At 29.6% G+C, this 19,008-nt stretch overlaps 1 protein-coding gene across 3 annotated transcripts in view; it reads right to left on the minus strand.

Moving 5' to 3' along the window:
• Positions 1 to 18,931, minus strand: part of LOC130447403 (tau-tubulin kinase homolog Asator) — a 29,363-nt gene extending 10,432 nt beyond the window's left edge. Inside the window, exons 1-10 of one of the 3 annotated variants that reach the window (XM_056784202.1) lie at positions 18,773 to 18,931; positions 6,722 to 6,836; positions 6,482 to 6,651; positions 6,225 to 6,420; positions 5,990 to 6,161; positions 4,266 to 4,483; positions 3,972 to 4,202; positions 2,376 to 2,505; positions 1,973 to 2,313; positions 1,665 to 1,911 (exon numbers count right to left, since the gene is read on the minus strand). In XM_056784202.1, coding sequence (XP_056640180.1) covers positions 1,665 to 1,911; positions 1,973 to 2,313; positions 2,376 to 2,505; positions 3,972 to 4,202; positions 4,266 to 4,483; positions 5,990 to 6,161; positions 6,225 to 6,420; positions 6,482 to 6,651; positions 6,722 to 6,836; positions 18,773 to 18,780 — 1,828 coding nt within the window. In that variant the 5' untranslated portion in view covers positions 18,781 to 18,931. Of the gene's footprint in view, positions 1 to 1,664; positions 1,912 to 1,972; positions 2,314 to 2,375; positions 2,506 to 3,971; positions 4,203 to 4,265; positions 4,484 to 5,989; positions 6,162 to 6,224; positions 6,421 to 6,481; positions 6,652 to 6,721; positions 6,837 to 7,601; positions 7,619 to 7,666; positions 7,782 to 18,772 lie in introns of those variants that run through there. The other 2 variants (XM_056784211.1, XM_056784219.1) reach the window with 2 other exon arrangements.
• Between the last annotated feature and the right edge of the window lie 77 nt (positions 18,932 to 19,008).

A 19,008-nucleotide genomic window follows, 5' to 3' on the forward strand; every position in this document is an offset into this window, starting at 1 on the left:
AATAAATGATATGTAATATGTATGTATGATATGTAAATGATAAATACTTTTTGGTGATATAAATAATCGAAGGTATTGTCATTGTTAATGGTTTATTAATAAAACCAGGCTTCATGCTGGTAATTAAAAGTTTTTTTTTTATTTTAGTGAAGCTGATTGTTAGTGGAAGCAAGACAGTTAAAATAAAAAAGAAGCCATGTGAAATAAAATGATTTATGAAGCAAATAAATAACTAATATAATTATTGTCACAAAAAATAACAGCCATTTCCTTGTTCTCGTTCGAAATGAATTTTGTCTACAAATAGAATAAAAGAAATGTTAACCGAATTGTAAAGTTAATGGTGTTATTTAACTGTGTTAGTATCAAAATTTTAGTATTAGTTTTTAGAGCAGATAATCAAAACGGTTTTGCTAAAACTGGTGATACCCTCGTAAGAATAAAATCGTAAATCATTATAATAAACCCCCCTTTTTCTCATTTTGGGTCAGTGTAATACATGAATTTATTGAAAAACGTATTTAATTTGGATCAAGAATAATTAGGGTTCTGTCAAAAAATATTTTTAATAAATATTTGGAAAGAAAAATATTCGTTAGTTACATTATTTTTAGTATTGTCATAATTGAAAATAAAATATATCATAAAATATAGCATCCAGATTTTATTAGAAAAATTTCAATACAAAAGGAATATCTCAAAAAAACATTATTTCCACAAAAATTTCTCGAGGTTGATATCTGACAATGAATATTTTGCTCCTTCGAATCGGATTTTTCAAAAATATTTAGAAAATCAACAACAACAATATGATTACTAGTCAGAAACTGTAATTATATTGAGACACACTGAAAAATATATGAAGAATCATTATTACCACAAAAATTTCTCGAGTTTGATATCTAACAATGAATATTTTGATCTTTTGAACTGGATTTCTCAAAAATATTTAGAAAAGCAATAACAATACTATTACTATTCAGAAACTGTAATTATATTGGGTCACACTGAAGAATATATGAAGAATCATTATTTGCACAAAAATTTTTCAAGTTTAATATCTAATAATGAATATTTTGGTCCTTTGAGCTGGATATTTCAGAAAATACTTGGAAAAACAATAACAGCAACACGATTAATATTCAGAAACTGTAATTATATTGGGTCACACTGAAGAATATTTAAAAAAATATGATTTCCTCAAAAATTTCTCGAATTTGATATCTAATTATGAATATTTTGGTCCTTCGAGCCGGAATGTCCTCATTTTACGAATATGTATATAAAACTATACAGAAAATAGCGCAAATTTGATCAATACATAAACCTTTTCATATGATCAATAAACAAACTTTTTTTTATTAAAAAATAAGATTTCTGTACAAATTGAGCAATTTTATTCAATCCCAATATAGAAAATCATAAAACGAAGCATTCTCAATAAAAAAATTCGAACAAATTCAGGATGATGTTAAATAGGGGGGTGGTTTGAAACATTATGGTCCTTAGAGCCGGATAAAATCAATTTTTTATTTATATTCAAGTACAATTCCACACAATTCCATATTATTCGACAACGAAATAGAAAAAAATTACCAATAATACATTTTTATACAAATTTATATTTAAATATTCCAACGATAAATCAAATTATAAATTCTTACCGACTAATTCCGGATATTCCTCAATACCGGCTATATTTATATACTTTCTATGACTAGTACGTGAATCTTCGCTTATTCTACTCAATATCGGAGGTAAAACTGCGGCGGCGGCGGCTTCGGATTGCACCCCTAAGGTACCCTTATGTTCCGGACTTTCCGGTTTCCATTCGTTATCAGTTGTTTCTTCACTATCATCGAACTGAGACTTCCACTGACTCGCCAACGTTAAAGCCCCCCCTCTGGTCATCTGAAAAAGAAACTCAGTATTAAATCTGGTCGATACGAGTGGCGCGCATTATTCATCTAACCTGCTGACTGACATTTTCGTCGTCCATAACAGCAAATTGGGTCAAACTTTGATCCCTCATGCCGGAACGTGAACTCCTAACAGCCGACGGTGGTCTCCTTCTAGGTTTTTCTTGATCCGGCGTAGCGGGCGAATCTACCAAACTGGCAGTAGTTTGTACTTGCTGAGCCGGCGTGGGCGGTGTAACGACGCGTAATCTACCCACGGTAGCGACACCGGATTGACTTTTACGTAAAGGCGCCGGTTTGACGGCGTCCGACGTCGATTTGGCCGAAGCTACGGCTTCATTATCTAACCTATCAGGCGGTTGGTCCAAGTGGGATGTCGCACGACGTTTACGAGCTGTAAAATTTTTTTATATCAAATATAAAGAAAAAATACGATTAATTTGATTAATTAAGTACCTTGAACTTGTTCTACTGCAGTTGCGTTGCAGTTTTTGTCAACATTTGGTCTGGATGCATTTATTTGGGTATCGGTTACTAATGGTGCGGTATTTTCTGTTTCTATACGTCTTCTCGCGTCTAGTTGGGCCTAAAATATATACAAACATTTTAGTAATTCAAAAATTTCATACAAGTGATTTGTATTTTTTTTTAAAAAATTAGGCAAAAAAGTGTCACAAAACCGTTAGAAATTATTTAAAAAAGTTAAATTAAGAGTCAAAATGGTGGAAAACCAATTTAAAGGTAAAAAAATTATATAAAACTGCAAAAAATGAAACAAAAATATATATACATCACATTTTCACAATTTTATTTAATAAAAATCGAAGTTTTTTTGAGACTTTAGTAAACTTAATTAAATATTGAGTCATTCTCTACTGAAATATACCGTTTGTTTAAAAAAAATTCCACAGGAAAAATTGAGATAAACCTAACAAATAATCAAAAAATTGATACACGCAATTATTTTTTATTTGGGACATAAAGGAAAACTAAATACACGAAAATAAAATAAAGTCGACAAAAAACGAAAAAAAGTATTGGCATCAAAGTCAGTTTCATATTTGGGACATTCTGTATGAAGTAAACGATATTTTAATCAATTCTATTTTGATTAATAAAATATTGAGTCATTATCTACAACCGTTTGTATCAAAAATATTCTACAAGAAAAATTGAAATTGGACAAGAAAAAAAATCAGATAAACCTAACAAATAATCAAAAAACTGATAGATGATAGAGATTTATCATTTGGGACAGCCAATATACAGTTTATTTATACAATTTATTCTCTTCTATAAAATAAGATATAATGAATTTTAGTTAACTATGAACATTCTCAAAATATAGTTAAATATTGTTTATATGATTATACAGTGTGTATCAAAAAATCTAATACATGAAATAATCTGATTTATAAAATAAAATCGACAAAAAACGAAAAAAAGTATTTCCAACAAAGTCAGTTTGATATTTGGGACATTTTGTATCATCTGAACGATATTTTAATCAATACTATTTTGATTTTTTTTTCAAGATAAACGAAACTTTCCAAAACCTGTGACATACTATACATTTGAATATAAAGCGTGTATCAAAAATATGAGGAAAATGAAATTTGATCTCTTTGTATTTATAATTATATGAAAAAACATCTAAACAAGAGTGTATTTACCAAAAATAAATTTTTTTCATGCAATTTATACGAAAATTTCAACAAAATCATTGAAAATAATTTGGTTTCAATTGTTCCATTTTTCAAAAAAAAATCCAAGTTTTTTTTTCAAGTTTTTTGAACCTAATTAGATATTGCGTCATTTCCTACTCATACTAATATACAGTGTGTCCCAAAAAAATTCTACTAGGAAACTTGATATGTAATATTTAATCATGTTTATTCAATCAATCGAATAAGAGCGAAAAAAATTATTTTGAGTTTATTTTAAGAAAAAAAAATTCAACAAAATTAATCAATATAAAATTATGAAAAAAAAAACATAACGCAAAAATAATAAAACAAAAAAAAGGTTATTACAATTATTCAATGTGCTGACCTCTTTGTTGTCGGTGGGTTCGATGTTTTCTTGATTATTATCAGTGGTGGGTGTGTGTCTAGTATGTCTGGGAACGGTCGTGGGAGCGGTGGCCTGTTGCGTCGTCGTACCCGTCACTGTCGGTTGCGATACGATTTGATTATCCGTCTGCGTCGGTTTTTCCCAATCGTACGGATCTGATTCCTTCACCCCTCTTCGTTTCATGCTACGCTCGAACAGAGATATCAACATCTGAAAAAAGAAAAATAAATAAAAAAGTTTTTTTATACTTGTAACAAACACGAAAACTCTCACCTGATAATCGGGTTTATCAGAATATTCCAAACTCTGAATGTGATCGAGAAATTGTTTTAGATCGGACGGCAAATGTTTCAAAAATAATCTGTGATCATATTTTTCTTTCATCAAACCAACTTGTTCTTTATCTTTGACTTTTCTCCACGGTAATTGGCCGTTAACAAATTCGACTAGCATGTAAAATAAACTCCAGAGATCGTCGTGTCTGCCCATTTCTATAAAAAATTCAATTGGAAACTGTATGAAAAATATGATATATCAACCTCAAACTTTAATTTCATACGAAATATAAAAAAAACAATTTCGGACTCAAAATATCAGAACTTTGCTTAGTTTGGTATATCACCCCTTAGAGACAAACTATGATTGATAAGATCTGTTACGCTACTTTTCGTGGTCTCTATGTATATTTTCAAATTGTGATTAACATAAATGAATCATTGTTGTAATCACTAAGATCAACTATATCATTGTGTAGCAGGAAATGAGATTTTGTGACATACAAAATTTAAAAAAAAATTATTTAGTCTTGCAATTTTACGTTATTTAAAATTCTCATGAAGTTTAAGATGATTTTAGTCATCAAGTTTCAGAATATCACCCTGTAGAAGCGAACAAGATAGTAAATAATATTGCTATGCAACTTTTATTGTTTCCTCCGTATATTTACCAACGATTAATTCTTCTACAAGGAATTGGGACATTTAGAACACAAAAAAATCACTTTGGTCACAAATTTCATGAATTATGAAGTTATTAAAATTTCTTATGTTTAAGATGTTCAAAAATTCTTATTCATCACGTTTCAATATACCACCCTGTATAAACCACTGTGTTCTCAAACTCAATAAGTTATCATAAAATTATTTAAATTTTTTATAGAGTGTTGGATGTTCAAAAACTATTTTTATCAAGGTTCAGTATATCACCCTGCGAAAAAGATAGTATATAAGATTTAGTACACCACTTTTAGTTGTTCCCCCGAATATTTGGAAACAAGTTATTCTTGTATCAACTTGATAAATATGCTATATCATCCTGTAGGACGAATCGGAACTGCGATGACACACCAAATAAGAAAAAAATTGCTTTGGACTTAAAATTTGATGAATTATCACAAAGTAATTCAAAGTTTTCTTCATATTTAGGATTATAAAAGTTATTACTCATCGCGATTTTATATATCACCCTATAAAAGCAAACTAGATAGTGAATGAGATTTTTCATGCAACTATTAGTGGTTCTCCCCTATGTTTAACAACAATTAATTGTTGTAGAAAGAATTGGGGCTTCGATGACACCAAAAATTTGAAAAAAGCCATTTGTGGTCTTAAATTTCACTAATTATTATGAAATAATTCAAAATATTTATAAAGTTACGATAAAAAAAATTATAATTAATCGCAGTTTGGGATGTTATTCTGCAACATTCAGTATATCACCCTATAGAAGCAAACAAGATAAGATATATCTGTTATTCTAGTTTCAGTTAGTTCCCATGTATATTTGCCGATTTTAATTAAATGTATGCAAGCAATTATTAGTATTATTGATTTGAAATTATTCTTATAGCATATTTAAAAAAATGAAAAGAGTTTCAATCATTTTGATAAATAATCAACACAATTTCGTTAAATTGATATGAAAAGAATAAAACCATAACAGTGAAAATTCTGTAAAAACTGATCAAAAAAGTTAAAATCTGTTCATATTCAACATACCTCTGTTTTTGTGAGCATTAATGCTGGCATAACGTACAGTTCCTCTAAAACCAGCAGCGGCACGTGGTGCTCTAACTTCGCCCGTTGCCGTCGTATATTGCCTGGCAAGACCAAAATCTAACATATACACTTTCCTACAATTATACGGTAGCCTACCCATTGAAAAATTACTCTGAAATTTTAGAAAAAACAAAAATATATATAAATCTAAAAGAAATAACATTAAATTACTCACAGGTTTAATATCACGATGTAAAAATCCAACAGAATGTATACTTTCGATGGATCTGAGAATTTGTAAAGCTAATCGCATACTAGTGGACAAACTGAAGGCAGCTCTCGGTTGGGCTCTTCTTAATTCTGCCAAATTACGACCTTGTAATTGCATCACAACATAATTGAAGCGATCGTTTCTACCACAGCCAATAAATCTTTAAAATAAAATTACAATAAACATACTTTTAACAAAATATAATAATTTCATTGATTTACCTGCATATGTGTTCTTTTCCTTGTAATTTTTTAAGGACAGCTACTTCCATTTTCAACACTTGTTTAGGTTGTCGGGCAGATTCCACTTTAAGCGCAACTTGTTCGCGAGTAATTAAATCTAATCCTTCGTAAATTTCACCGAAACCTCCGCCGCCAATTTTTTTTACCACCTATTGCAAGACCAAAACCGAAAAAGAAAAACAATTTCGCATGCTAAATTGATAATTAATTATATATTACCTTCCATCGTTCTTTCACAACATGCCCTGGTTGTAAAAGATCTTCGGATGTCATTGTAATATTGTTATTTTGATCTGTGGAATCTAAATGACCTTCCCAGCTTAACTTTTTTGGCCTGAAATATGAACATTTAAATTACTCATAACTCATTGTAAATATGATGTTAAATGCTTGGATTAATACCGAAAACAATCAATTCTTAATTAGTTTTTATTGTGTGATAGAGGACCAGCATGTCATTAATGTAAACGAAATTGCCTGAAAATGGACAAAACCGCGTCAAAAACCAGCTGACTGTTTTCTGCGCATGCTCCGCAAAGTAAAAGGACTCAATGTCCTTCTGATTTTATGAAACGCCCGAAGATTATTGATTTTTATGGGAAATTCCACAATATTAAGGGATTTAATAATACTCATCTTTGATAAGAATATTCACTAGTACAATTTTTTTGAAACAACTTTTTTAAAGACGATTCGCTTTATATAAAAATTTAGTTATTCAACAGTAAACTTATAATTTAATTTGAAAATACCTTAATAAGCGAGGAAAAGAAAATTTTAACAATAAATCTTATGAATACTGAGCCAAAAATAACTTTTACGTAAAATTAGAAAAAGCTGATATATGACCTACCTACTGACAGGTACAAAATTATATCACAAATAATTCATCATTGCCATAAATAAAATGTATATAAAAGTTGATATAAAATTTAGTATGCATATAACGAAACATTTTCAAACATATATCACTGCAAAACATGCAAATTATAAAAAAAATTGGCTTGACATTATCAATAGGACGTTGTGCAAAAATTTAGCTCCTCAAGCAATTAATCTTGTGAAATCAAATAAATGATGAACATGAAAGCATGCATACTTGTTAAATACACGGCTTTATACCAATAAAACTGCTTAAAAGGCTTAAAATTTTACATTTCTTACAGTTAATTGTGGTGTTAATCAATATGAACGCCATTTTTCCTGGTGATCTGAAGTTAGCTTCAACATGTTATGTAGACAGTTGCCGCTTCTATTTGAATGATATTTGAATAACAGCTACAATTTTTAATTATTTCCAAGATATGCAATTTTCAAATTAAAAAGATTGAAATTGACATATATTTACTGTAATTTTGAAGTAATTTACATCTGACAATACTAAACGTAAATGTCTATTTGGAAACCATAAAGTTATTTTCAAACAGCTTTAACCATAATATTATATTATCATATTCAAATTATATTTACTTAATTGATTAAGAAATACCCTATCTAAAAATTCATAATTATTATAAATAAGATTTTAATATCTTTTTTATAAACTTGATATATGGGTTGCATACCTATCAGGTTTGTCAGTTTATTTTAGCCTCATTTTAGTAGATATATTGAAAAAGTATTATTTATTTAAAATTAAGTATAAATTGAGGTTTCTCACTATATTTTGATGAAAAAAAATCATTTAATCATATAATATTCAAATTACTCTGATGCAAGCAATATATTTCACAAATATTTGAAATATGTGTTGCATAAGTATCAGTAAACTAAGTTCAAATATTAATCTATGGATGTCAGCACGATATCAGTATGACATACTATACTGAAATATTAAATATTTATTTAATTATATTTAACATTTGTTAAATGTCTCTTTATTTTAATTTTGAAATGTTTCGGTCATCGAACTAGTTATTTATTGTAGATTAGAGTGCAACAATGCGATTTAAATCCGCATACCATCTAAAGATACACAAATTCATAGGCGTAGGTAGAATATATTTTATAAATAATTAAAATAAAGAAACGAAAATATATATTTTCGGTTCTCTATGTGAAATTGTCAATTTAAACGATGGCTTGCTATAATTTTTAGAAATGGATGTTTTGTGTTTAGCATCATTAAAAATAAAAATGTATTTTTAACGTGTTCGAATTTCAAAAAAAAAAAAATAGACGTTATAGTTTAAGTTTGTTGACAGGGCACTAATTGCACAATAATCCATTCTGGCAAATACGTTCAACATAGTTAAGCAGAAACATATTTTAATTTTGAAAATTGAACAAACTGAAGATTTTATTTTTATCATATTTCATTGACAAATCAATTAGTTATGTTAATGAGAAAAAATATCAGTGGGTAAAAAAATGCTTAAGCGGTATAAATGAAAAAGTAACGAATCGTTGCACTCGTTACTGGTTCTAAATTTGTTTTTGCCAACTGTTGATTTTTCCAAAAATAACACTACACGTGTTTTATCTAAATTCGTTAATATATTTCAGTACAGTAATAATAAATAATTTCACTTAATGATTAAATAGACAATTGTTATATTTGAGAACAGCTGTCTTTATAAAAATTCGGAAATTATTGTGGGTTCTGAATAAATAATAAATTTCACATCATTTTTTTTTATTTCAAAAACAAGCACTTATTTCGAGTAGTTGTTTTTTCCAAAAATATCATTAGTATGTACATAAAAACTTACATTCTTTTTTGCATTTGCATTTCGGGGAGTAAACAAAAGTGACAATAAAAATCATTCGTAAAAATACACTTGTATTATCATGAGACAAATATTTATTTTGAAATAAAATTTTTTTGTATACAAACACCCACGAACTGGTAGATTTAATATAGTAATAAACCAAATTTTTTAGCAGGCCGTTCAACTTAATATTCCACAAGTTATTGTACTAAAACATTAAGCAGTGAATGAGCACAGCCCTCGGGGCATTACACTCCAATTACGAGTACAAGTTCATAATCAAGGTATCTCGTGTTTGTATCTAGCCTCGTAATTTTTTAATTATTTGATCATATTATTTCATTTGATTTAGATAAAGATAAAAATTTTGAATATACTGAACATATAATCGATACGAAGTTCAATTGAAGTTCTTAGGTTAACTGTTTATGATGAGAATTTTATCTGAAGACGTTCTATGTAGATTGTGAAGATAGGTAAACTATTTTTAACGTTTGATGTAGCAACTTTTTTTATTAGTATACTTCTGAAATTCAGTTTATTTCTCAGATTTATTCATAACAGAAATAAATTTTAACTCTGAAATTTCTTTATAGTCTAGAAAAACATTTTAGTGTTATTAACAAAACTATACGTTCGTTATAGTCCGGTCAATTTAGACATAAAAATAGTGGTCAAATAACAAAAATTCCCGGAAAGCCAAACATTGATGGGTAGCTGGGTTTACCATTACGAATAAAATTTTAAAAATCCCCATCGATCCTATGTCTTCTAGTTATTAGGGGCCAAAGGTCGAAATTTGAGGTTTTTTGGATTTTTCTTGAAAACGGTAAGTTTTATCAAAAAAATAACTAAAACCAAAGTTGTAGATCTTAAAATTTTCTACAAACATAATACCTAAAATTTTTTTAAGAATTACCATTCCTGAGATATCGCGAGTCACATTATACATACATATATAAGCCACGTATATACATATAAGGCTTTTAAGACAAGTATAAATACCTGTTTGTGTCTCAAAACAAGCTCAAAATGACGTAGATGTCCTCATAATTGAAACAGCAATAGAAAAATTTAATGCAACAAACATAACAATTGCAGTTGGTGAATATTCTGATTTGTTAGTACTACTGCAACGATTCCAATGGATACAATTATTTATTTTCAAAAGCTTGCAAGGGCTCAACACCGAACAGAAATATATTCTTCAAAAAAAAAAAAAAAGATTATCTGCTTATCCTAAATGTCAAAATTATATTTTATTTTTACACGCGATAACCGGCTGCGACACTTCGTCAGCAATATACAGAAGGGGCCAAACGTCTGTATTTGAATTATTCGAAAAAGAAAAGATTTGACTGACTGCGCTAAAGTATTTACAGAAATTGATTCCACACCTCAAACAATAATTACGGAAGGAATTCGCTTTCTTCTTGCGGTTTTTGAAGCTCCAAAAAAATTACTTGCATTGATAAATACCGATATTTAACTGAATCCAAATCACCGGACTTGGAAATTGATAGATAATACTCTCGAACCGATTAAAACCTGCTCCAGAAATACTCCTAAGCACTATTTTTTGCAATTGTAAAAAAGGTTGTTGTGCCAAATGTGGCTGAAAAAAAGTCGGGTTGCTGTGTTCTGCAGGGTGTACCAATTGCCAGTCAGTCTTGCTCAAATGCCCAGTTTAGTACAATAGAGGAAGATTCCTGTGATTTCAGTGAAGAGGCCAATGACTCAGCCAGATTTGAATAATTTATGAGTATCCAGCAAGAGGAAAAGGAAGAAGAAATCGAAGAAGACATGACTGTAGAAGTAGACTTTCAAGAGTATTAAAATATCTAAATAAATCAAAACAATAGTTAACCCAATAATCAATAGCAATATCAATATGTTTGTGGAGTAGGCCTACAGGGTAAAACCACGGGAAAAAACTTTAATAGCGATATCTCAGGAATGGTAACTCTTAGAAAAAAAATCACAGAAACCATTTTTGTAGAGAATTTTAAAATATACAATTTTGGTTTGAAAAGAATCCAAAAAGTCTCAAATTTTGACCTTGGACCCTGGATAACTATTATAGCTCTTATAGGATCGATGGGGATTTTTAAAACTTCATTTATAATGATAAGCCCCAGCTCTCCACCAATATTTGTCATTTTAAATGTCTATATTGACCGGACTATTAATCATTTTTCCACACAATACACTAGTTTATTTAATATATATTATATAATTCAACTTTTTGGTATGTAGATGTTTTACAACCATTTTTTGATTCACCGTTCTCTACCGATGAAATCTTCAATGTTCTTGCAAGATTGCACTAATAAATCATACAACCAAACTATTTACCCAACTAATTAGTACTAGAATCACAAATTATGCTGAAAAATATGAATTACTACTCGAATGCCAAACAGGGTATCGGAAAACGCGAACTAGCGAAGAAAACATTTTTATTCTATACACAATTATAAATAATTATTTACGTCTGCCCTCCATGAAATTATTTACACTATTTGTTTATTTTAGGAAAGTATTTGACTCTGGCGAATATAAAAAAACGTAAAAATTATCTACGACTCACTGTTCATTGAGCAAGATGATCAGAGCTTCGAAAAAGTTAAAACAACTAAAGGTGTTCCTCAAGGAAATTCCCTGAGCTTCTTGGTATTCCCTCTCTTCATCTCAGACTTGGAATCCTACTTTCAAAATCATGGTACTAAAGAAGTAGCTTTGGATAACAATAAAAATATTATTATGCTACTCTCCGCCGATGATATGGTCTTATTTGCTGGGTATTAAATAGAGCTGCAAAGGATCCTTCAGGTTTTAAATTCCTACTGTGAAAAATTTAAGCAGCAAAACTAAAATAGTGGGTCGACAGCCACAATTTCGTTATAAAGAAGCAAGTATTAAGCTCTCGAATACACAAAACGCAAATTTATTTAGCGTTTTTCATGAATAACTTAAAAAGTTTATCATTTAACAGTATATTTATTTAAAAAAAATGTAGCTAATGAAAAAACAAAGAGATTAATTTTTTAAAGACCTCTGAAATTGAATATTTAACCTCAAATAATTTGAAATTGATGAAAAACTCAAGAGATATTTTTCAAAGCACATAGAAAAACTTTCAAAATGAGCCATGTCAAAAGTCTTTTGCATAAGAATTAACTGATTTATAACAAAAATAAGGTTTCTTCTTATTTCTTTTTTGGAAAAATTCAATAATTGTACCCTCGCCATCACCACCCTAATTAAAATTAATCATAATCCACTTGAAATTAACTTTATTTATGTATTATTGATATGGCCTATGTAATTTGTTCTGTTTGAATGCTTATTTTAGAAAAAATAATTGATTAAATTGAACATTGCAATGAAAAAACAAAGAGATCCATTTTTTAAAGACCTCTCAAATTAAATATTAATTGAGTTATTGCTCGATGAAGGATGGCTATTTTTGGGAAAATCCGAAATTGGAAGCCTTTAACCTCTAATAATTTGAAATTGATGAAATTTTTGGGAAAAGCTCAAGAAATATTTTTCAAAGCACATAGAAAAACTTTCAAAATGAGCCATGTCAAAAGTCTTTTGCATAAGAATTAACTGATTTATAACAAAAATAAGGTTTCTTCTTATTTCTTTTTTGGAAAAATTCAATAATTGTACCCTCGCCATCACCACCCTAATTAAAATTAATCATAATCCACTTGAAATTAACTTTATTTATGTATTATTGATATGGCCTATGTAATTTGTTCTGTTTGAATGCTTATTTTAGAAAAAATAATTGATTAGATTGAACATTGCAATGAAAAAACAAAGAGATCCATTTTTTAAAGACCTCTCAAATTAAATATTAATTGAGTTATTGCTCGATGAAGGATGGCTATTTTTGGGAAAATCCGAAATTGGAAGCCTTTAACCTCTAATAATTTGAAATTGATGAAATTTTTGGGAAAAGCTCAAGAAATATTTTTCAAAGCACATAGAAAAACTTTCAAAATGAGCCATGTCAAAAGTCTTTTGCATAAGAATTAACTGATTTATAACAAAAATAAGGTTTCTTCTTATTTCTTTTTTGGAAAAATTCAATAATTGTACCCTCGCCATCACCACCCTAATTAAAATTAATCATAATCCACTTGAAATTAACTTTATTTATGTATTATTGATATGGCCTATGTAATTTGTTCTGTTTGAATGCTTATTTTAGAAAAAATAATTGATTAGATTGAACATTGCAATGAAAAAACAAAGAGATCCATTTTTTAAAGACCTCTCAAATTAAATATTAATTGAGTTATTGCTCGATGAAGGATGGCTATTTTTGGGAAAATCCGAAATTGGAAGCCTTTAACCTCTAATAATTTGAAATTGATGAAATTTTTGGGAAAAGCTCAAGAAATATTTTTCAAAGCACATAGAAAAACTTTCAAAATGAGCCATGTCAAAAGTCTTTTGCATAAGAATTAACTGATTTATAACAAAAATAAGGTTTCTTCTTATTTCTTTTTTGGAAAAATTCAATAATTGTACCCTCGCCATCACCACCCTAATTAAAATTAATCATAATCCACTTGAAATTAACTTTATTTATGTATTATTGATATGGCCTATGTAATTTGTTCTGTTTGAATGCTTATTTTAGAAAAAATAATTGATTAGATTGAACATTGCAATGAAAAAACAAAGAGATCCATTTTTTAAAGACCTCTCAAATTAAATATTAATTGAGTTATTGCTCGATGAAGGATGGCTATTTTTGGGAAAATCCGAAATTGGAAGCCTTTAACCTCTAATAATTTGAAATTGATGAAATTTTTGGGAAAAGCTCAAGAAATATTTTTCAAAGCACATAGAAAAACTTTCAAAATGAGCCATGTCAAAAGTCTTTTGCATAAGAATTAACTGATTTATAACAAAAATAAGGTTTCTTCTTATTTATTTTTAGAAAAAATTTAATAATTATACCCTCGCCATCACCACCCTAATTCAAATTAATCGTAATCCACTTGCAATTAACTTTATTATGATTAAATTGAACATTGCTTTACTGTAATCTTAAAAAAAATTTTTTTTTCTCAAATAAACGAAAAACTATCCACGTTTGAGAATGTTTCTAATGTTAATTGTAAGATTTTCTTGCCAAAAATTTTGAGCTTTTTTAAATCTATGTATAATAAAAACTGGAGGAAATACATTAGTTCAAAGTTTACATTCGCGTACCAAATGTGGCTTATCCAACCCCTTTGAGCTGCACTCTTTTCAAAACCGGGCGTTGAAAAAAGTTTTAATTTATATGTTGTTGAAATACTTGAAATTCCCTACAGAATGCTTTTTTAAAAAACTTTCAAGCTTGAAAAAAATATAATTATTCAAAATTATTTTCTATATTTTTTTCTAAATTAAAAATTTTGTGGTTTTAAAAATATTTTTATTTTTTTTATTATTTCTGTAAAAAAATTTAACTGAAGATTTGAAACTTTTCAAGGTGGGTTTCATAAGGGTTGAAATATTTAAAAAGCAACATTTCTAAAAAATATCGACGAAATATTCTCAATTCAATATAAATACACTTTTGAATAATTTTTGATTATAAAAGATTCGTTGAGATTATTTTTTAACTTTTCACATATGATTAGAGGATGATTTGGAGGGGTTGCATGAATTTGATTGATCATAAACGTGTTTGAGAATGTCAACGAATAATTAACGAATAATATATTTAAACATCATTTCACCCGAAACATGTATAGAATCTAAGATTTTAAATTTTTTGCAATAAGAGGTAGTGTATACCCCCCAAAATATAAAAAGCCCGGTTCGGCACAGGAAAGATTTCGTAGAAGAGGGTAAGTGAAGCTTGAATTCAGATTTTTATGAAAATTGAGATTATAATAAGTGTGTTTGAAAAAAGATATCAATATTATTTCCCTCAGACGATGGTCTTTGAAGGGGTTGCATGAGTCCGATTAATCATGGCTGGCTCTCTTGTTCATGTATTATAAATGTATACAGAGGAACAATAAAATATTATTATTATATTATATAATATCTGCAATACCATCTTCTAGTTCATCTCGTTATATAAAATTGATTGTAAATTTCGTTTGTAGTTTTGGTTTTCGCTGTAGACAATGTTTGAATGATTTTATTTATGTTTTCAAAAAATAATTTAGTTTTTGGATAATGTATATCAATGATTTTTTATCGAGACACATGATAGTTCTTAATTTAAAATTTCGTGTATACAAAATCTGTAACAGAGCCAAAAAGTTCTGAATGTATCTGTTGATATTAACAAGTTTTGCAATTTAGAAACAATTCAAAAAGTAGGAGTCTAGAAATGATTTACCTAAAAAACATAAATTTTTAAGAAAAACTCTATAATGTATTTACAAGGATCATATGAAAATAATAATTTTACCTGTTTCTTTATTGATTTACGTACAAATTACTATTATGAAATGTAAGCAGCTGGCCTCGCGCGTCTGGCGAGAATATGAAAAAACATTTCTTGGAATATATACAAAAGTTTGCTCAAGTATACATTATTAAACCTTATCGACATAACGATCAAAACAAACATATAAAATAGTTAACTTATGATTCTCGGTAGTATTTTTTTCAATTTTCTAAATCATAACTAATTTGTGTTGATTCCACTATAGAAAGTTAGTTATTACCTTTCGAAACAATTTTCAACCAAAAAACATAAAATTACAAAAAAAAAAAATGCGAGCAACACGTTGATATACAATTATTATGGCTAATTCTGTGCGAAGATGGTCCCAGAAGTACCTGGCTTGACCTAGAGATGGCGGTAGTTTCTTGATACAACCTATGCATATGCTTCAAGTTTGGAGACGCCTCGTTGTTTAGTATTTGTTTGGCAGCCACCAATAATGATCGTTGTGAGTGAATTTGTAAAAATGGTCATAGTTATGTGATACAATACTTTTGAGGCCTTAGCGCAACTAATATAAAAGCTGAACTAGATTCTACTCTGGGTGAGACTACTCCTTCGTTATCAACAGTGAAATATTGGGTAGGTATCTAGTTGAATTTAAACGAGGCCGTACGATCTCCGAAGACTAGCAGCCGTAGTAATCGACCAAATGAGGTGACGACTCCAGAAATGTCGAAGAAAATTTACAAAGCGGTACTAGATGATCGCGACAGAAAGTGCGCGAGCTGGCAGTGTTAACAATGTTTCACAGACAACATAATCGAAACAGAACCGTACACCAAAATCTCAAGGAATCTGCTGAACAAAATGATCACAAATGTGAAGGAAACGCTTAAAAATTGTAAGAATTTTGTCACCGGTACATTCACAAACCTGGGAAGGCAATGAGATCTATTGTTTCAACACTTTATACACCTAGTTATAAAATTTCCAGGTGGTTAACGTAGGAGTTTGAAAACCTACCCATCAAACCTGTGAGTTTTTCAGTGAAGAATCGTTAGAGTTTATCAACAAAGTGAAAACTACAGAAATTGAATATGGAGAAATTTTAATCTCCTTTGATGTAAGTTCATTATTTCTCAGCGTGCCGATCCCGCAGATTTTCTAATATCTTGAGGATTTAACTGAGATCTAATAATTTGGGAGCTGATGTTTATGACTGGACTGTTCACGAGTCATTTTGAAAGGCAAATCAGTCAAGAGTTTCAGTATTTTCCCAGAGTATGGTACAGGTATGTGGATGATATTTTTGCCTTATTCGATACGAAGAAGGCACACGTAGACGAATTCATTTTGAAACTCAAATCAAAATATCCATCTATAAAATTTCACCTATAAAATGGAAAATAATGGACAGTTACCATTTTTAGATACTTTAGTAACTAGGAATAGGAATAGGCAGGTACATCCCGGGTGATTCTTTTCATTGCATCCAATATAACATTGGTTAATCCACTTTCCACTTACCATCGAGAGATACAATAAGGAAAAGAGCTTCATTGAGGATGTAGCTGTACTGAACGGTTATCATAAAAGAATTGTCAATAGGTTAATCAATCGTCATAGGTTTCAAAAATCTCTATGTGAAACCACTTTTTCACAAACCCAAAATGAAAAACAAGATAAAGTTGCTCTGATATCTTTCAATCATCTTTAAACAAAAGGATTGGGAGGAACATTTAGCAGAGTGGGTTTTAAATTAGTTTATAAATCCAACAATACATTAAAACAATTGTTGGACAATCCTAAGGATAAAATACCAAATTGGAAAAGAGTGGTATATATGAAATTTAAGGGCGGAAATAGGGTCTTGACAAAGAGGGGGTCATTAGTATTAGGACAAGTCCTCTCCCAAAAGACATGGCATTTTAAGCCTTTTACCCACAAAATATAAGTTAATTGACGATTTTTATGCAATTTTTACCTCAATTTCTCATCAACTTTGATTCATATATCACAACGCCCCTTTATAAAAAACAAATTAATCAATTGGGGTTTAAGGGAGGCTATGTCCCCACTGGATCCACGCTCGATGAAATTAGCTGTGGTGATTGTAACGGAAAGTATATTGGGCAGACTAAGAGATCCGTTATTGTCTGATTTAAAGAGCACATAGCTCATTTGAAATATGTACGATCCGGAAAATCAGGTATTGCGGATTACGCTGCCAGTCACAATCATGACATAAATATTAATAATGTTGAAATTGCTAGATGTAAGAGTAGCTTAAATAGGGAAAAAGAACCAATTCCTTACAGCCCATTATATGGTTTAGTAGTCAAGGAATGATTTTTTTTCCCGCCAAGAAGTTTTTTCCTGATGGAATTAATTTTCGCGGGAGAAGGTTTATTGGTGGGAAAATTTAGTATAAAACAGGTAAGTCAAGTCATTAGATTTCAGTTTCAGACGATAACTTGGTTATCGAAACACGCGTCAGGCAGTGAAATTGTGAGTGTTGTTGTATTGGTGGTATAAACAGTATATTGAGAATGTTTTACAGAAATGAAGCTGTATTTTTTCTCGGTTTCATAACCATGGATGAAACGTGGGTCAATAATTTCACACCCGAAACAAAAGAACAATCAAAAGAATGGACCGAAAAGGGAGAATTGGCTCTAAAGAAGGTAAATAGCGTTCCATTTGCAGACGAGGACATGGCGACGGTTTTTTGGGATAATTTTCATTGAATATCATGGAAAATGAACTACTATCAACGGAGAGTATTATGTAAACTTATTGTAACGTTTGACCGAAGAAATCGAGCAAAAACGGCCGCATTTAGCTAAGAAGGAAGTGTTGTTTCATCAAGACTATACACCAGCTCACACATCCGTTATTGCAATGACCAAAATTAATGAAGCAAAGTTTGAATTGCTATCTCATATACCTTATTTGCCAGATTAAGCCCCCTCGGATTAATTTCTATTTCCAAGCACTCCTGGGACCATCCTTGTATCTAACATCTCTTAGATCAAAATCTAACTAATAGTAGACTAGAAAATTTAATAATGTTTATTAATTCACTTGATAAAAGTTTGTCCTCTATCACCACGTATTCACGTAAAAAAATTGACTTACCATTTCATTTTGTCAAATATTTAACAACAAATCAATATCCTTATAAAGTTTTTTCATTCGAAGCACTTTTCGAAAAAAAGAATCATATGAGTCGCCCGGTATTGCCCGGCGGTTTATATATTATCAAAAAAAAAATAGACCCGGCGTCTACGTGTTGATTTACACAGTATGAAAATGAAAATACGAGTTTAGCTTCTTGATACCTCCACTCCGATATAAGCGTAAGTATATTTTTA

The sequence above is a fragment of the Diorhabda sublineata genome, chromosome 1 (assembly GCF_026230105.1).
Source record: "Diorhabda sublineata isolate icDioSubl1.1 chromosome 1, icDioSubl1.1, whole genome shotgun sequence".
Taxonomy (NCBI): domain Eukaryota; kingdom Metazoa; phylum Arthropoda; class Insecta; order Coleoptera; family Chrysomelidae; genus Diorhabda; species Diorhabda sublineata.